The sequence below is a fragment of the Acanthochromis polyacanthus genome, chromosome 21 (genome assembly GCF_021347895.1).
Source record: "Acanthochromis polyacanthus isolate Apoly-LR-REF ecotype Palm Island chromosome 21, KAUST_Apoly_ChrSc, whole genome shotgun sequence".
NCBI classification, from domain to species: Eukaryota; Metazoa; Chordata; class Actinopteri; family Pomacentridae; genus Acanthochromis; species Acanthochromis polyacanthus.
Genome location: NC_067133.1, coordinates 20,849,392 through 20,870,109, shown reverse-complemented (window position 1 = coordinate 20,870,109; position 20,718 = coordinate 20,849,392). Strand labels below are relative to the sequence as shown.

The 20,718-nt window shown below is 39.6% G+C and overlaps 1 protein-coding gene and 1 long non-coding RNA gene across 2 annotated transcripts; one reads left to right on the top strand and one right to left on the bottom strand.

Annotated features, from left to right (window-relative positions):
- The first annotated feature begins 1,044 nt into the window (after positions 1-1,044).
- usp36 (ubiquitin specific peptidase 36) lies at positions 1,045-20,240 on the top strand. Its single transcript, XM_051941147.1, is given in 20 exon segments — positions 1,045-1,171; positions 4,339-4,604; positions 4,755-4,976; positions 5,896-6,006; positions 7,431-7,533; positions 7,616-7,683; positions 8,357-8,427; positions 8,548-8,634; positions 8,730-8,840; positions 8,947-9,087; positions 9,341-9,441; positions 9,541-9,679; positions 9,799-10,161; positions 10,888-11,112; positions 11,564-11,685; positions 11,807-12,496; positions 13,238-13,449; positions 13,768-13,956; positions 14,087-14,202; positions 17,994-20,240. Coding segments are annotated over 19 exon segments (3,456 nt in total). The 5' UTR covers positions 1,045-1,171; positions 4,339-4,351; the 3' UTR covers positions 18,126-20,240.
- LOC127531554 (uncharacterized) lies at positions 16,497-17,980 on the bottom strand. Its single transcript, XR_007938686.1, has 2 exons — positions 17,619-17,980; positions 16,497-16,746 (listed from the first exon to the last, which is right to left on the bottom strand). It is a non-coding gene; the product is annotated as an uncharacterized LOC127531554 (long non-coding RNA).
- Positions 20,241-20,718: the final 478 nt, after the last annotated feature.

Below are 20,718 nucleotides of genomic sequence, written 5' to 3'. Positions count from 1 at the left end.
GATGGTAATACTATAACCATCATTCGTGTGAATATCTCCAAATTCATTGCTTTAGCAGAAATGAACAGGAAATAAATAATATTTATTTTGAAATGTCCTTTGAATTGTGTTTGTTCAGTTTACAGGTCCACTAATGGTCTAATGTTGTCCAGAGTATGTTACTTGAAATGTTGAATTCATGGTGAAGAAAAAATAATTAATCAAGTTAATTTCATTAACTTATTACCATTTGAATTTAGTTTGAAACTATGGATGCAGAAATTTAAGTTTAATTTGCACACAATATTAAGTTGATGTGTTAATACACCTCGTCAAAATAAACATTGCATTTAAAGGTTTACCTAAATCCAATATTTTTTCTTGCTACATGCATTAAAAAAATAAGTTGTGGTAACTGGTACCGTGAATTACTTTTAAGAGTTTACCAAGTACTGTGACTGTGTAATGGAAATCTGCTGCCACACAGTGGACACAACAGCAACATGTGACATTCACAGACCCACGAGCCTGTCCATGTGCACAGATATGCACTTTATCAATCATATTGTGAAATCACTCTCGTGATTTCACAATAATAAATAATTCGAAGTAAATTAATATTAATAAATATGCAGTATCGTATGTAATTAATTTTAAAAATGCATTGTATTGTAAGCTGCATTATAAGCAGCAAAATGTGGTTTACTGCTGGTACTCAAGCAGAACGAAATCAAATTAAAAGCCTGCATGCATGGGAAGGGTGATCTGATATGAACGAAATCTGCTATCATGGAAGGTTTGATATGATAACACATAGACAGGTGATGTGATTCCTCGATTAAAAAAAAATCACGAGTCAACAGTCCATCAAGCGCACTAATGTAGCCTGCATTTCTCAACGCTTACAGTAAAAACTGTTAACATGTATCGTACCAATTGCATCAATGGTAAACAGCGATGGCTACAAGTCACGTGTGACTCTCTCCCGTCAGTGCAGCGCCACTTTGCGCGCTGATTGGCTGTGCCTTCCAGTTACGGAGTGACCTGTTCTCTGATTGGCCCTTAACGCCTGTCAATCATTGCTGTCGCCGCCCTCTCATAATGCAGCATGGGCGAAAATACCAGACCCAGGAGCTTCAGCTGAGGAAGGAGACCCTGCTACTGTTAAGTATTTCAGCTGTTTGGACGAAAGGTAAGAGAATAAACACATGAACTCATTTAATATACATTAGATGCGTTATTTACAGGCAGGTGTTGTCAAAGTAAAAAGGCAGAATGTGGCGGCTGGGGATTGTTAGCCACCTGGACGCTGAGGTGCTAACTCACATTGCAGCACTGAGGGAGGTTGAAGGCTCTCGCCACGTTAAGGTAGCTCGCTGGCTATTTCGCTGCTGCCGCTGTGTAGCTTACAAACGGTAGAACACGAAACAGTCGACAACAGGAAAATACAACCGATTTCATATTGTAGAGCTTGAGGATTTAGCGAATGCATTACGGCGTTTTGTCTTTAAACCTTTAACTGTTCAGCTCAAAATTAGCCGTGGCTGACGTTAGCAACATAGCATTTATGCTAAGATGACTGGCCCGTAGTGTTGAGTCCAGCTGGTGAATACATGCTAGCCCGGCTACTGTATGGAGCTAAAAATGAGCCACAAGTACTTAAAATATGAATAATTGAGGCAGTAAGCTAGTATTAACTAGTATGAACAAGTTAAGCAACGGAGAAACTTAAGAAGTGACAGCAAGAGAGGTGTTGCTTTCAAGTGACATCAATTAATATCCGTCCTTCGCATTGCTAGTCTACGAGTGGATGCCTATGATTTACAGATTTTATTCCGTTCTGGTTGTTATTGTTTCCATTTCAATATGAGGTAATCCTGTGCCAATGATTTGTGCCAGCGGCACAATTGTGTTGACTACAAAAACATAATTTGCCAAAATAAAGTTGTACCTTGTAGATGAACGGTAATGCTAGATTCCATCAGGCCTCTGTATCTGAGAATCCAAAAATCTGGAAATGCCATAGATGTGGTTCATTTAGACTTTGTCTTTGTCAGTAGTTGTTATAGTATTTTTAGAAGCCCCTGAAGTCATCAACTATCCCTCGGCTGTAAGTGATCACTTTAATGCACGATCTCCATTTATTTAAAACAAAAAGATAATATATTTATTTGTTATTAGTGTTCATGGCCGTTTTTCCTATTATTCTGTGCTCTGCAGCTAAGATTCCACAAAGAAAGTAAAATACATGCCACAATTTCCCAGAGCCTAACATCTTTGCACATTTCGTCCAAAGATTGTTTTTCGTTCTAGGCAAATCATTCAATTTTAAACTATTACTAATACAGAGACGATGAAAATTGTCAGTTGAGAAGCTGTAATAAGCAAATGTTGATATTTTTGCTTGAAAACAGTTGCCAGAATAGCTTCTGATTTAGTTCTTTGTTGATGACCTAATAGAATAAGTAACAAATCATTTCAATTTTAAATAGTGTGACAGAGCTGATCTTTTTTTTTGTCAGTGTGTGAAATACATGCGACTTGTGAGTTATTCATATTTTTTTGCAAGTTGAACAAAAAAAAATTGACACCTCAGCTGATGTGTCTAGAATGCCAGTGTGGTTATTACATCTAAAATATGAGACAAGCAGATTCTATTTTTTTTTAGAAGTATTTAGTGTTAGTAATAAGGCAAATTAAAAGTAAGACACATCTTAATGTTTATATTGAGTGATCTCTAGATAGTAATTATATGTGATACCTTAAAATGATTTAACAAGACATATATGTTTGATATATGATAATATGATATATTTCAATGTCAAACTCCCAAAGTGGCACTTGGCATCGATGACAGATGGACAACAGCAAACATAGCCAAAGTTACATAAACATATGATGTGAAAAATAATTAAATGTAGCTTGAAGTTTTTTCTAAATTACCAATGATTTATTCTTTACACCCAGCATCTACGAGCCATGTTAACATCCACAGGCATCATACAGTGTTGCTTTTGTTGACAGTTGTCCTTGTTTGACCAGGCATCACTTTGACTGCAAGACCATCATTGTGTGTTAATGCACTGTAATTGTCCTTAATATCAGTCTAAACTGGTGAACAACTCGCATTACCTTAAACATGGCAGGAAAAAAATATTTAACTATACTTTTAATGGCATGATTTTAGAGAACTGGGCACTGTAAGTGTATCTGCCAAGACTAGCATAAACATTAGAAAGTTTTTTTTTGTGCCATGAACAAATACATCACTAATTAATGTGACATAATCTGATGAAACACGCATGTTGTGGTTAGCGTATCAACACAGCTGCCTGCTCTAGCTGTGGCATCACTGCAGTTTCCCTGTGGGCTGTGTCGTTCTTAGTTGTATCAGTATCAGCAGCATGTGAAGGTCAGCGTGCCCTTGTGCATACAATGCATGTTCAGCCCTCCTTCCCTCTTCATGACGTCACTGCCCACTCTGATGAGCACGACACTCATGGAACTCGGTGCCTTTGGTGTGTTATTACTGCTGTAACATCGATGTGATGTTTTTTTTTTAACACATATTCAGTCAGCACTGAGCATATTGTTGACAGCTTGCTGTCTTCTGTAGAAGATGTGGAAATGTACACAAACCATTCTCTACACTGAAATGGTCCTCTTGCTGCACTAGATGGCAAATAAAAATGTGTTTATTTTTTAAAACTGCACGTTATCGTTTAGTTTGGTGATTTATTTTGGGGGATGATCTCCTATGTCATTTACAGCACAGATAGCATGAAATTTTTTTACTTAAGTGTAATGCCAATCGTCGAATCAAGATAATGAAGTATTGATACAGGCATAAAATTACTTGTGTAAGTAGTACAAATGTGGCCTAGCAGCTAACGGCATCTGCTTACACCTTATGCCCTCTAAATTATCATCCTCTTCTATCCCATGCACTCCCCCACCCTATGTTACTAACGTCTGATGTATTGCATAACTGTAGGGACAGCTGCCAAGACCCAGCTGGCTCTTCACATACACTCAGTCTCTGTATCCCTTTCGAAGCAAGGTTGGGATATGTGGCCTGGAGAGGTACCTACTGAAGCACAAACAAACAGGGGTGGTAGTAGGCACTTAGTTTATTGTTAGAAAGACATTTAAACATTAAATTGAAGATTAGATTTATTTTTGTCTATTTGGCTCAGAGAGCCATAATAATCACAACGCTTTGAGGTGCTTTTGAATAGCGTGTCGATGTAATAAGATGACATGTTATTGATCCTTCTGGGGAAATTGGTGAAACAAGCTTTGTTACTTGTTTGTCACAGCCTAATGTGAAGTGACACCCAGCCTGTCTTTATTCTGCAGTGATGTTTCAACAATGCCGATAGTGGATAAACTCAAGGAGGCGTTAAAACCTGGTCGAAAGGAGACAGGTGATGAGGGTGACCTCAACAAACTTTTGGCTTCTTCTGCCAAGAAAGTCCTTTTGCAGAAAATAGAGTTTGAGCCTGCCAGCAAGGGTTTCTCCTACCAGCTGGACAGCCTAAAGAACAAGTATGTGATCCTCAATCCAAGGACTGAGGGGGCGACAGGGCAGAAGGCTACAGAGCCTGCCCAAATAAAGAGGCAAGGTAAGCTGTAAAATTGAACTGACATTTGAGCCGATAGTCTGACACCTTTCATATTTTGTGCTTTGATATTAACCATAAAATCCCAGTTTTTGTGTTCTGTACATCACTTTTTTTGCCCATGTCAACAAATTGACTCCCCTTCTGCTTCAGTCTCAGAGAATGTGGTTGGGAGCCAGAGTGATGGCATCCCTGCCCCACAGAAGATGCTCTTTCCAGGGAACAAACTTACCCTCAAATGGGAGCGAGTGTACAGGGTGGGAGCCGGCCTCCACAACCTGGGAAACACCTGCTTCCTTAACTCCACAGTGCAGTGTCTCACCTACACCCCGCCACTTGCCAACTACTTGCTTTCAAAGGAGCACAGCCGTGCCTGTGAGTACTTGATTTGTGTTCTTCTGTGGTGTCTGAGTCTTCTGTCCCATTCACTTATATTTTTCCAACACTACACAGAAATCTTATAGATTCAGGAATTACTCTTACTGGGCCTGTGTCTGGATATATCTGGCCGACTGTCACTATGCAGTCGGAAACCAAGCAGCTGAATTTAGCTGCGTTTCACATTTAAGACTGATTTTATCCTGTGCTGTATAGGGAAAAGCTTAGCTAAACCCCATTGCACAAGCTGCAGTATAAACTGTATTTGTGGTTTAATCTGAATGCAGTGCCGTGTCCTGTGGGAATCACTGAATCATCAAAATGACTTGGATATCTCATTGTTTCTGAGCCTCACCTTAGACCTGCAGCTGACCTGGTTTAACTGAAGGCTGAGGTCATAATGTTCACTTTAAAGACAGATTGAAACAGCATAGAACATTTTTTTATTTCTAAAATCTGAAATCTTTTGTAGCAGACTTTTATTCTTCTGATTATGGTATCCCACATTAAATGTCATCTAGAGTAGTTCCACCAGAGTAATTTAAAAATGTTAATTTTACATTTTAACGTAAATAATATTTTAGAATATTTCTTTGAAATACAACTGGAAATCATTAGGCACAATGCATATTAACGCACAATATTTTTGAGAATGCAGAATCCTGCTTTAGACTTTTTTGACAGACTTTTTTTGTTGTTTTTTTTACCCAGTGTTGTAAATGCACGTTTCTTTTTAGCTACAGTACGGAGGAACCACATTAAACACATTATTTTCCGATTAATGGTAGCATTTGCCTAAATATGCGTACCAACCAAAGTCATGAAGTTCAGGATATGAAGTGATAAAAATATGTCTTCTTGAGTGTCAAAGTGACTCACTTCTGTACTTTTATTAGTTTTTTATTATGTGTTTCAGGTCACCAGTCAGGCTTTTGTATGATCTGTGTAATGCAGAACCACATCATCCAAGCCTTCGCCAACACAGGCAATGCCATTAAGCCCGTCTCCTTCATCAGAGACCTAAAAAGTAAGACCACCTCCCTTCAACACTGCGTAATTCTGTCTGAACCATTTGTGCTGGCTAGTTGGCCATGCAAGTTTGCAATGTAGATTGTGTCAGCAGGAGTTAGCAGCACCCGATTTTTGGCTAAATACTGCCAGAGGCACTGTGACGCATCACTGGCCACGGTGTCCCATGTGACAACGTCCGCCAGCAACTGCAGTACATAGCTGAAACGGTGAGACAGCAGGTAGTGAATGAATATCACACTGACTGTGGTGATGAGGTGTGAGTTGCACCTTGACATGGTGCTATAGTCTCACTGCACCTTAATCCCCTCCCTACCTGCCTGCTTCCTCCTTATGTGCTGCTGCAATCATGTCTCCACCTCCTGCGCCTCTTTTTCTGTCTCTCCCTCCCCCCTTCATCTGTTCCCTCCCTCCTTCCCCAATGCCCTCTCTGTCTCCTTGTGACTGCGGGCTGAGAAGAGCAGCCTTAGCACAAAAATGTGCAGGCCACCTGCCTCCCTTTTTTTCGCCACCAGGCCTCAGAGATGTATTGCATGAGTTTTATGTTTTCCCTGTACATTCATTTACCTGGTGGCCTCCCCCGCAGCTAGAAATGTTCCACCACAACTAGAACGATGTAGATGCAAACAATGAAAATTCAACATTTTTATGTCCCTCTTGCTTAGTGAGCCCCCTCACCCCTGAAAAAAAACAACAATAAATAAAAGCTAAATTCAAAGACAGCGCTGTCATCACATTGAAATCCAGAAGAGCATACTGTAAATGATTCTAGAATTGCCCTCAGATCACACAGCTGGGGTTTCACAAACAAAATAAAAGAACAACACACCTATCTAATGCCCACTGATGTCACGTCTTCAAGATGTTGTCTTCCTCCTCTCCTGCCTGGAATAGGTCATTAGTGCATGGTGTCTTATTCGTTTTCCCCACTCTGGGGTGACTCATTGTCTTTAATGTGCAGGGATGCTATACTGGAAATGTTGTGATGGCCACATTCTAATTCTACCAGTTCACACTCTCCCCTTTTACATTAGAAAATAAAAGTAGGGGCAAAGCCTTTAGAGCTCCATTAGCTGTAGTGTGGGACTTTTACTGTAGATGAGATGCTAGCTTGCTGAGGCCACTGTATGCTTTCTGTTAGGCTAATGATTGATTCTTACTTATTGCCAGTAATCCCTGCATTTAGGGAATGTCTGAAACACTGATATGTTTTGTATGGTGTGCTATGCTGTAAACGACACACATCGACTAACTTATTTTTTTAAGTTAGAGATATGTAAAAATGTTTCCATGCCCTCCCTGTCTTAGTAAGTGGTGTAACTAAACCTGAAGAAATGTCATAACACACTTACTTTTGTTAATCCACTCTGCTTTGAAACAGTAAATTAACACAAATTTAATATGTACTTTTGTCTTCACCAGAAATTGCCAGACATTTTCGCTTTGGGAGCCAAGAAGATGCTCATGAATTTTTGCGGTACACCATCGATGCCATGCAGAAAGCCTGTCTCAATGGCTACCCAAAGTAAGTTTTTATGCTTGTTAAAAATATTTGTTTTCTAAACTAGCACATAAATAACATTTTTCTTTTTTTTTCCTGCTTTTAGACTTGACAGGCAGACCCAGGCCACAACATTGGTTCACCAGATCTTTGGAGGTTACCTCAGGTCAAGAGGTATTGACTGTTGTTTTTTTCCCTCTCACAGGCAGAAGAGTTGAAAGAAGATTTGCCTCCAAAGCTGTGTACTTTTGTAAATTTGCACGTTTGTTGCTTTTGATATTACATTGTTGATCCATTTCCCATTAGAATAGACTAAGTCTAAGTCAGTGTCAGTGTAGTTTAACACTCATCTTTATAACAATGCATGAAAAACTATCGAATCTACTGTTGGTCTTCTATGTCTTCACCCACGAAATACTTTGTGTAATTCTTTGGAAAAAAGCATTTTTTCTATTTTGAGGGAGTTAACTTTTCTAATCTTCAAGATTATTTTGAATCTCCATATAAAAAAACAATTTGACACTGTTTCTGAAACCTCCTCTAAATTGTTTGTCTGCATTATGCATCAGTTTCAAATTAAGAGCAGCTTGTAAAGCCTCCTTTTGATGTGGTTTCAGGTGTCATGTTGACCCAGTAACTAATGCCTGTCAGATTTGAAATGGAAATATTGATAAGAGTGTTAACTATACAGGAGTTTCCCGTCGGTGTTTGATCTCAGCAACAGTGGTTTGAGATTCTTGATAGATTTGTGTTCACAGGAAATGGAACAGTGGCTTGTGTGACATGTTGCAAAATAGACTGGGTTGTTCAGAAGCATCAACACTCTATTCTCTACCTTGTCTTCCAGTGAAATGCTCTATTTGTAAAAGTGTGTCAGACACATATGACCCTTACCTGGACATTGCTGTTGAGATACGGGTATGTTACACAAGATCTCAATATGACCTTCATTCCCATGAAGATGTTATATAAATATATAGGTTTTGAAAAAAAAATAGCTTCATTAACACCAACTATTTCTCCTTTTTCATTTTTCAGCAAGCAGCAAACATTGTGCGAGCTCTGGAACTGTTTGTTAAACCAGATGTATTAAGTGGAGAGAATGCTTACATGTGTGCCAAGTGAGTTTTATTTACATAGTCTGACAACATCCAAGTAAATATACAAGGCATGAAAAATATATAAAAAAAACACTATTTATTTTTCTTTTTAATCTTCAGGTGCAAAAGAAAGTTCCGGCCACAAAGCGCTTCACAGTCCATCGAACATCTAACGTGCTGACCCTTTCGCTGAAGAGGTTTGCCAACTTCAGTGGAGGAAAAATAACAAAGGTTAACAATGAATTCTCACACCATTGTCTGCTTAAAAGCACTGCCCCTTTCTTCAGTGTGTCTCATATTTGTGTGTCGTTTTCTTCTTTGTTTTTTGTTTTTTTAGGATGTTGGTTATCCAGAATTTCTTAACATCCGTCCCTACATGTCTCAGAGCTCAGGAGATCCTGTTATGTACGGCCTCTATGCTGTTCTGGTGCATTCTGGCTACAGTTGTCATGCTGGCCACTACTACTGTTATGTTAAGGTAAGACAACCGGCACAAAGGAAATCTTAATATATGCTGTCTTGTTTTCAAAGTGCTTGTTTCACATGAAAACAGTTAGGAATGTACTTCTATGTGATCGTAAATGCACTTTATATGATTGCAACAGCATCGACTGAGCTTAAAATTAATATATTTTTCAGCTAATTAGTGCATAAGATTTGAGATGAGTGGTGGGCTTTTTGTGTCTAGTTGCTCAGTTTTTTAATATTTATCTCGATTTTCTTCGTCCTAGGCGAGCAATGGACAATGGTACCAGATGAATGATTCAATGGTGCACTCGAGTAACATCAAAGTGGTCTTGAACCAACAGGCTTATGTGCTTTTCTACCTGAGGTAAGATGCTAGAGAGCACTGCAAGAGATCAAAAAAGATGTTGTCTGTACCTCCTGGTTATATAATCAAATAAACTGCCATGTTTGATTGTTGTTAAAGGATCCCCGAATCCAAGAAGAATGCAGATGGGCAGACCACCAAACAGGGCATGCTGCATTCTGGGAAGATGAACATGACATCGGAACCGATAATAAGGGCCAACCTGAATGGACCTCTGTCTTCTCCGCAGGTCACAAAGGTATAAGAAGAGATGACATTTAACCTTAAATATTTTTGTGAACTTGTTAAGAGCATTAGAGCTTTTAACGTTTTGATCAAATACTGTATTTTTAATGAAAGTTCAACTCCTCTGGACAGAAACTTGAGCCTGCACAGCTGCGTAAGATCCAGTCTATGGATGGTGGTTTAGGTTTGCCCATCTCCAGGAATGGTGTGAGCACTCAACCACAACCCAGACTTTCCAACTGGACAGCATCCTCCAACGGCCCTCCGAAAGCGCCGGGCGGACCCACAGTTATTGAGGAACCTTTCAAGAAGGTGAAGAAGCCCTCTCCCCAGAGCCAGGCACAGTCCCGCAGCAGCACTCCGACCCCTTCAAACAATGGGATCAGCAGGACAGAGGAGAACAAAAAGCAGGGTGGCGAGGGCAGAGGCATGGCAGCATCTACCTCATTTAAGTCTTTGTCAGACTCTTCCTCTGCTGACACCACTGACTCAAAGGTACAATATCCAGTGAAGGTGCACAAATTCAAATGTTATTTTACAAGCAGAGCCAAGGCACCTTTTGTCATATGATAGCATTTTTTAGATAGTTGTTGGTCCAACCAAAATAACATGAGGATGATTACCAAAGCAAGTACTGAGACTCCTTACAGTAAAGAAAAACTGCAAAACATAAACAGATATTTTTTATTATGTTAGTATCAGATTCATTCATCACTTCTCAACAGTGAGAAGTGTCCATCACAGTTTCTTCAGGTGAAAGGTGTCATACCAGATACCTTCAGTTAATAGTAACATACAAACATAAAACAAGGAAAACAGGCATCTTCTCGTATTTGGAAGCTGGAACAAAGGAATCTTTATAACCTTTGTTATAAAGGTTATTAAAGTTATATAGATGATGACCTAAATAGTTAGTAGAAAGTAGCTGTGATTTACTAACTGGGGACTCTTATAGTTGGAGCTTTAATATTAATCAAAGCATAGCATGTGAAGGGGATAACTTCCTAATAGCTAACTTCATTATTGTCTGGTTTGCTGAGCACCTAATGCATACAATTTTCAGTTCAAGGAATATTCTAACGAAAATGTTTTTAGCAGCAAACTTAACAAGTGTGTCATAAGTGTTTGCAGGATTTTAACGAAGATGCACAGCAGCTGTATCAAGTTGTGTGGATGCACAGAAGCATAACTGTGACCTTTGATCACCTCTCTTTTGGCCAGGACTCCGTTGGTGCTAAAAGTGCACCAGTAGGAGAGACTCCCTCCACTCCTCGGAAAGGCTCCAATGGCCTGGCGTCGCCAGCCAGGAGCGTGGAGCGCTCTCAGAGCACAGAGGAGCAGAAGACAGCAAAAATAAAACCCCCAGCCCTCAACAACATCACATCTGAAGCCACCAGCACCATGTCACCTCCACCTGCCAAGAAACTGGCCCTGTCGGCCAAGAAGGTGAACTTCATTCCCATCCACAGCAGCTGTACCACCTCCTGTCTTAGTGAAATCTCATGATAACTTGGATTCCCCTAGTGTCACTTCACACTGCTATCCCAAATTTGACCATTAGTTTTAATGACTAGTATTTAAAGCAAGTAAACGCTCATTTTTCAACTAAATTTTCTTACACATGTAATGAGTTATTCCTCCAGTGTACATGTCTAATCAACCACACGTTAGCACTTGTTTAGAGTTTGTCTTCTTTTCCTTAAGTTTGCTCTTTATTTCTAACCATTTCTAATTCTTCTTTGCCATACCCTTTCCTCTTTGTTTCCCTCCCTTCATCTTTTCTTGCCATCCCTTTTAATTGTCCCCTTTCCTTTTATTTGATTCTCTTCCTTATTTTGTCACATTCATGGCTATTTTCTTTAGACCACCAAGTTTTTATTTATGTCAATAACTGCAGGCTCGCAGCCGGAGTCTGAGCAGCATTGATGTACTGCCCCATTTGCCATGCCAGCTGTCCAGTGACCCCATGCATCAAAATCAGCTTAACTCCACCTTTGCCACACGTACTCATGCTCACAGGTATGAAATGTGAACTTGATTGCACATGGGAAATGCTATTTAAAATGCAGACTTTATTATTTGAATATCAGCACTTTGAAGACTTAGTCAGTTCAGGTGTTTTTTTTTTTCTCTCTCCCAGAGCTGCTCCATTCCATTCACCTGAAGTCCAGTCATCACCTTTAGCCCACTCAAGAGGATCATTCAAACAGCAGAGCTCTCAGAAACAATCCCTTCTCTCCACACTGCAAAAACCAGACGCCAGCCTTTCTCTTACAACCAACGGGCTTCACTGTCCTGGCCCAAAGAGTCCCAAGTCTTCCAGCAACCTTAATTCTGTGGTCCAAGAACCAGATCTCAGCAACCCTCCTGCTCATCCAGTCAACCAAAAGAAGAAGAAGAAAAAGAAGCGGCGGCATTCTGAGGTGGAGGATGATGCAGAGCCAGTTGTATCCCCAGCTCAGATGACAGAGTCCAGCCCTTTGAAGTCAGCTAGTGAGAAGAAAAGCAAGAAGAAAAAGAAAAAGCGAAAGAGGGAGACTGAGGATGGAGAGAAAATGAAGGAGAGGGAGTTTGTCCCATCTCATTTGGACACATCAAGCCAGGAAGAGGATTGGTGTCAGGGTGGCATATGGAGTCTAACATCTCATTCTAATGCAGAGCAGTCAGAGCAGAAGCCTCAGCTATCTAACGCTACCCCAATGCAATGTGAGCCAAACCAAGAAGAACAGAAAAGGGACTCTGTGTCGAAGAAGAAGAAGAAGAAAAAGAAGATGACTCAGTTGGGAGAGGCGCTACAGGACACAAGTTCTGCATGCTCTGCATCAGAAAGGTGAGCTGAAGGTGTTGTTAGATGTTAGATGTGTGCTTTTGTTTCTCTCTTCAAAATCTACTGCCTCATGTTAACATTAAGCTACAACTTGCCAATTGTAGCTGCAACGATAAATCCACTAATTGATTAGTTCTGAACCATTTCTTTCATTGTCAAGTGCCAAGTCTTTTGATAATGAATTAATCAGTAAGTTTTTAAGGTTAAACGACTACATTTTTCAGATTCCAGTTTTTCAAATGTGAACAGTTCTGGTCTCTCTTTAAATATTTTGGGTTTGTGTACAAAAAAATTGTAGTTTCGATTGTTAGGAAACACTGATTACCATTTTTATAAATTTTCTGATTTTATGTAGACCAAACAAATAATCGATTAATCAAAGAAATAATGAGCAGATGAATTGATGATAAAAATGTGAAAATCTGTTGCAGCTCCATTTGTTTCTATAACAACCAGCTGGCTCTTTTAGTGAACTGTACCGAACTATATCCATCTGTGAAGGACTTTTTGGAAACTCAAAGTGGAACCACTGTGCTTCACACTGACTTCACGACATGAAGGAAATATTTTTCTAAATGTGGTTGAAAGTGTTTTAATCACTCGTTTGCTCTTCATAAAGCACTCAGCGTATGTTTTTCTTTTCTATACATGGTTCATTTACTCAACTTTGTATAATTAAGGATTGGATGCAGGCAAAGCAGTTGCTTTTCATTAAATCACATGTCTGTATTTTTCCACCAACAGCAATTCTGACATGAAGACCACAGGCATTCAGAATGATACACAAGATCAGAAAATGTTGAGAAAGAAATTAAAAATGCAGAAAAAAAGGCTTAAAGAAGACGCACGACTGTGGGATGAGAGCAAACATCATTCGGATGCTGAGCCTGAAGCAGCTGAGCCCCCTTCTAAAAGGAGCACCACCGAGAGTAACAAAATAATCAAACAAAGTACAGGTATGTGAGTGTGCACTTACAATAAATGTGTCCTTGTGTTGTGGAAACTCCAGTGAGGTGTTTGTGATCTTGTTACCATGCCAACACCAAATGTACAATGTCCTGCTGCATTGATTAGAGCCTTTTGCCAAAAAAACAAATCCCTCTGTGCCAGCACAGCCTCTCAGCCTTTCTTTTGAGTGACCAGTCATTTCACTCATGTACTAGAGCATGACTCAGTACATTTTGAGAATGCCAGATTTAACCACAGTTCATCTTTTGTTATTTTCTTTAAAAAAAAAAAAGAAGACAATTCTGATTGTTTTATTCCATATCCAGCCACAGTGGTGGTGTGGGACAGCCAAGTGAGGGACGGCTACAAACGCAGTCAGGCGCCAGCAGCTGATGGAAAAGCATCAGGAGATGCACCGACCCGTGCTGGTCCTGCAGCCTGGGATGGAAAAAAATCAAGTGATGTGGTGGAAGAGCTACTACGGAATGCCACGGATAAGGCCTATGGAGCCAATGGTGAGACATCCAGTGATGTATCAGTCTAAATATTTGCACAGTGAAGCTTTAATTTCACTGAAATCATTGAATTTTTAACTGAATATTCACAGTTTCCATACACCTTAACAGTTGTTTTTGTCTAATCTAGTCCTCAGCTGGGATGGTGAGTCCTCTGCTATTAGTAGAGATGCCATTGAAGATACCCGAGCTGCCAAGTATGACACTGTGATCGATGAGTGGGATGAAGACTTTGACAGGGGAAAGGTAAGGGAAATATTAAACGGCAAGAAAGTCTAACATTATCATAAAATACAGTTTTTCTTGCATATTTAAACACAAGTTTAGTGCTGCCAACCATGTTGCTTAAAGTCTATTTGAACTGCATTCTTGTCGGCCAAATAATGTAAGAACACCCTCCCCCAACACTTTTGTCAACTATTTGTTGCATTTTTCATGTATACACTCTGATGCAACACTGTCATTATTTCCCTGGAGGGATGTGTTGGCGTTATTCCTGTCTTCAAACAATACAGAGCCCCCTCGTTCTCCCTGTAACAATTTTGAAGACATTTGATTTCCAACATTATCAGGCAGCGCATCTCAAAAAGTAGTTCTGGAACCATAGCCTACACACGTGGACAAAATTGTTGGTACCCCTCAGTTAAAGAAGGAAAAACCCACAATTCTCACTGAACTCACTTGAAACTCACAAAAGTAACAATAAATAAAAATTTATTGAAAATTAAATAATCAAAATCAGCCATCACTTTTGAATTGTTGATTAACATAATTATTTAAAAAAACAAACTAATGAAATAGGGCTGGACAAAAATGATGGTACCCATAACTTAATATTTTGTTGCACAACCTTTTGAGGCAATCACTGCAATTAAACGATTTCTGTATTTGTCAATGAGCGTTCTGCAGCTGTCAACAGGTATTTTGGCCCACTCCTCATGAGCAAACAGCTCCAGTTGTCTCAGGTTTGATGGGTGTCTTCTCCAAATGGCATGTTTCAGCTCCTTCCACATATGTTCAATGGGATTCAGATCTGGGCTCATAGAAGGCCACTTTAGAATAGTCCAACGCTTTTCTCTCAGCCATTCTTGGGTGTTTTTGGCTGTGTGTTTTGGATCGTTGTCCTGTTGGAAGACCCATGACCTGCGACTGAGACCAAGCGCATTTCTCTCCAGAATGCCTTGATAGTCTTCAGATTTCATCGTACCTTCCACACTTTCAAGACACCCTGTGCCAGATGCAGCAAAGCAGCCCCAAAACATTACTGAGCCTCCTCCATGTTTCACCGTAGGGACAGTGTTCTTTTCTTCGTATGCTTGGTTTTTGAGTCTATGAACATAGAGTTGATGTGCCTTACCAAAAAGCTCCAGTTTGGTCTCATCTGTCCAAAGGACATTCTCCCAGAAGCTTTGTGGCTTGTCAACATGCATTTTTGCAAATTCCAGTCTCGCTTTTTTATGAGTTTTTTCAGCAGTGGTGTCCTCCTTGGTCGTCTCCCATGAAGTCCACTTTGGCTCAAACAACGACGAATGGTGCCATCTGACACTGATGTACCTTGGCCTTGGAGTTCACCTTTAATTTCTTTGGAGGTTGCTCTGGGCTCTTTGGATACAATTCCAACGATCCGTCTCTTCAATTTGTCATCAATTTTCCTCTTGCGGCCACGTCCAGGGAGGTTGGCTACTGTCCCGTGGGTCTTGAACTTCTGAATAATATGAGCCACTGTTGTCACAGGAACTTCAAGCTGTTTAGAGATGGTCTTATAGCCTTTACCTTTAAGATGTTTGTCTATAATTTTTTTTCGGATGTCCTGGGACAATTCTCTCCTTCGCTTTCTGTTGTCCATGTTCAGTGTGGTACACACCTTTTCACCAAACAGCAGGGTGACTACTTGTCTCCCTTTAAATAGGCAGACTGACTGATTATGAGTTTGGAAACACCTGTGATGTCAATTAAATGACACACCTGAGTTAATCATGTCACTCTGGTCAAATAGTTTTCAATCTTTTATAGAGGTACCATCATTTTTGTCCAGGCCTGTTTCATTAGTTTGTTTTTTTAAATAATTATGTTAATCAACAATTCAAAAGTAATGGCTGTTTTTGATTATTTAATTTTCAATAAATTTGTATTTATTGTTACTTTTGTGAGTTTCAAGTGATTTCAGTGAGAATTGTGGGTTTTTCCTTCTTTAACTGAGGGGTACCAACAATTTTGTCCACGTGTGTAGAAATGCACGGTTAATCAAATAATCATAACATGATCACAATTTTGGCCTTCCACAATTAAATAATATGAGCAATTGCAATGTTGACTTTCAAAATGCAAGTTCTGTTCATATAAAACATTCAGAAAACATTTAGATGAAATTATTTGGTTTTAGCAAAGATAAATCAGCTTTAGAATGCCTCATTCCACTCTTTCATGTCATTTTTGGTTAGGTGCCTGTCTCTATTGCATGTTCTGCAGTAACTGAGGAGAAAAGAGACTTTTCTGTGTACAGCATCTTTACCCTGTTCTGTTTAAAGGGCTTTTAGGGAACACTGGTAAATCACAGGGTCTATCAGTTAAAATATGTTCAGGAAGTTAGACTTATTATCCCCCACCTCCACGAAGTGGAAAAGGGGGATATAGGTTTGGCCTCCGTCCGTCCGTCCGTCCGTCCGTCCGTCCGTCCGTCCGTGCCAGATGAAGGGGACAGCTTTTCTCGGAAACTATTACAGCTAGGACTACGAAATTTAGAGTGTAGCTTCACACCATGGACACCTTGATCAAGCTCAAAAATGAGACCTGTGCGATAATATTTAACACAATTATGGCCCTTTATCACTATTATGGCTATAGACTCAGACATCACATGTGGCAGGGGATATTGATGACCATGTCATGCACTGTTTTCCAAACGCTACTGCTTCGCCATACTTTCACCTACAGACTTCATTTTAGTCTTAAAAAAAGCCCCAACTCTCTTCTTTTCAGCCATGTACATATTGTGACGGTGGGATTTATGGTTTTCCATACAGGAGCCTCCAAAAACCCCTAGGTTGAGCAAAAAATCCCATGTTAGAGCATGTGCTCCTCTGGTGCTAGTGTGTGGAGAGGGACAAAATCTGTCCGTTTTTTTTTTTTTTTTACTTAAATCGCCATCCTGGCCAAACGGTACATACTACAAGGACAATCCTGTCACAGACTATAGTAAAGACTCTCTACATTCATATGAGTCCGACATTGTTCACCTAGCACATTGTTACGTCACGCGGCAGCCCTTAATTGACGTGGGAACCTGAATCGCCCTCCATAAGGCTCAATGCAAATTTATGCCTTGTGCTGCTTCACACACAGCGATTTTAAAACTGCCGTTTCTCGGTCATTTTTCACTCTACAGCAACATTAAACATACCGACCTCTTCCGTGACTCATCCTGCCACTCACCATCCAGTTACTTTTGAGCTAGCATTCACAGTTAGCCCGTAATTAGCGACAGAACGCGACTGCAGCTGACAAGCTGTAAACCGCTGCAGTTGCGGCACTAGGTTTTCAGGACAGGGGGGGCTTAGCCCCCAGGAGATGCACACTATGTGAGTAACCGTTTAATTTTACACCTAACAATTTAGTGTGTAGCTTCACACCATGGACACCTTGATCAAGTTCGCAAACGAGACCTGTGCGATAATATTTAACAGAGTTATGGCCCTTTATCACTATTTTGGATATAGACTCATAGACATCATATGTGGCGGGGGATATTGATGACCATGTCGTCTTGTTTATACTTTGCCTGTGAGAGATGGACTGACTTCCTGGGACCTCCTTTGATATTGGTATTTCAGTATAATGAGATATTCATTAGCAGAAATGTAGCACACCATGTAAACAGCTGTTTATCATGATGTGCAATAAAGATATTTTGTACCATAATCACAATGAAAAGTTGTGACCTTAATGGTGATCACAATAATCCTGATTATCATTTTGGCCATGATGGCACAATATATTGTGATAATGACTTCAAATTTCCCTTTTTCACCAAAAAACAGGTGAAGAAAATAAAGAACTGTAAAAGAAGTAAGTGGCGAAGTAGCAGCAGCATCTTCCAGAAGATCCAGGACAGGCGGAACAAGTGGTCTACAACACTCGGAGCAAAAAGAGTTTTTGGAGTCCGTCGCTGAAAGTCCAATTGCTGCTGAGGTCTTGCTGACTGGAAATTGAGACAACAAAACTGTATACCAAACTTCTGTACCTTTTCTTTCTCTCTTTTTTAAATTTCTGTCCTTTGTTCACTTTAGTTCCCTAAATTTAAAACTAAGATATGTGCCAAAAGCAGCACATGAGACTGCACTCATAGCTGTCCCTTTGGCTGTAAATAGCAGGTTTAAACTTACCAACATAAAATGTTGTCTTCACTGGCGAGCTGGGTTTCACCACTTACGACCCTTTTTAATCCAAATGCCACAGGGAGGGGCTGCAGTTTTTCTATGCATTCAGTATTTAACAGAAAGCCCTGACATGTCCATGTCACATAAATTACTTACTATGTTGGCATCCTTTGAGCCTTGGTTATTGCCCAGAGAATCTGCTCCTTTGAGATGAATAGAATGCACCATATACGTGAAGGGTGTGTAACTCTTTGGCTTTCATGTGTTTAAAACTGTACACAATCTCAGAGCATACTGTGCTGCTTTTGCAGACATAAGGGCTCAGCAAGTTAGACATTTTTTTAATCCTCCTTCTGAAGCGATTCTATTCCAAATTACACAGACCCAAAATTGTTTATTAATTAAAATTTATATTATTTAGATTTCTTAATAATTGTTTTATTTTATACCTTTTGTTTAAAATAATTTCATTTTACTGCAGTGTCTGTGTCATCTGGCTTGTTTTTAAGAGGACCAAATTTTGCCTGCATGTTGTTGGTAAAATTGGGGTTTGAAGTTATAACCATTTTCTAAATATGCATGCATAAAGTGGTTCAAAAATATTTACTGAGCTGATTTCTCTTCATTCTGCATTTTTGGTTATGTACCACTGATTCTTTTCTCTTTTTTTGTGTTCCTTAACAGTCCAGCTATTTAAGGATGCTTTGGTATTGGCAAACAACCCATTGCAAGCTAACAGTTCTATTGTATCTGAATGATTACATGTACATTCTCGTTTTCTGATGGTTCACGGTGCGAAGTGCATTTGCAGAGTAGACATTGGGGTTTCTGAAGGAACTCATGCAGGAGCAGTTATTTTCTACTGTGCAGCTATTTAACTATGTAGCTCATTTCATCAGTTCTTTCAGAATCACTCATTCTGAGGATTTGACCTTTCCATTCTCTGCAACAAACTCGCCACAAACTGTTATTCACCAATGTACTGAAATAAAAGGGTTAAATTTTGTACTTCAGGCACTGTGTTAGAATGGGACTGCCACATAACAATAACTTATTTTCCCCTTGTATCTTATATCTCTATGCAATTTTCTGATTGTCATGCTGGTCACCTAGACGCTGGGCTGAGACTCGGGTAACCAGACCTCCTGTATACCACTATCATCTCTGATCAGACTCCTGTTTCATGTCAAAGCAGTCCCTCTCCTCTCAGCCACCATGTTGCATCCTGTACATCCTGTAGAAACTGTTTTATACAAAGTATTTCAGGTGTGGAAACTATGGGATCATCTTGCACCAACTGGGCACAGATGCATAGAAAAACTAATGTTATAACAAAATGCTTTGCCAGTGTAGAACACTGTATAGTCCATCTTGTGCTACCTGTGTTTCCCTCCAATGCTGTAAAGAGATTTGCCCATGCATTTCTTTTCATTCTAGAGATGTTGCCTTGAATTGGCTATAAAAAGTATAGGAATTAATGTTCTAAATTTATAATTTAAAGAAGAAAAGACACAGATCTTTAATGTGCTACTAATACTCAGATTAGTTGGTGGTTGTTAACTTGAGAATTTACCTGCAAATGTGTTTGTTCATTTGTATTTAAGAGAGTTGTCTGTTTTCATGCAAGACCTTCCCTATGTCACTGTAGTCTGTACAGTACAAGAGAGGCGACGGTAGTCAAGTTTCCACCAGATATGTTTGTCGGTTGTGAAATCGACGTGTGGTGAGAGCCTCAAACTGACACAAAGGAACATTTAACAGAGTAAATGGACAGTTCCCATGTTTGCATTGATGATTCTATATTTTGCGCCACCTTTTCTGACCAGGGAAGAGACCTTTCATAATGAAAGTAGCTCTTACCACATTATAGTTAACTGAAAAGGTGCAATAAAGTTGTGACTTTTGTGAGCTGATTGTGCATTTTTTCTGTCTTCAATTTCATGTATATATGTATAATGATGTCTAAATTATAGTGATATGATTTCGAAATTTAACCATTTAGATAGTAGTAAGCATTGTATAAATGAGATTTTACTGCAGTGTAGCTTCCGGTTCTGTATTTGGTATTTATCCATACGTTCTTTGTTAGACCAATTGTGGTTGAAATATTTACCCCTAAATCACTTCTGGAGACACTCCAAAAAAGCCTAACTAATGCACGTCACTGACTTTGTGAGAGATGCAAACTTCGATGCGGAAACTACAATGTGACCGTGAAAAAGAGGTTGTTTTGTAGGAACCCACAGATATTTATAACCCTGACTCCAATCTGCAGTTTTCTTGGGATTTAGAGCAAGTTTTAGCTCATTGTTTATAGCTGTAAAGTCAACATCTTTTTAAATTTGAAAAAAAAAATGGGAATTTTTGCTTTTAATGGACCAGAAAA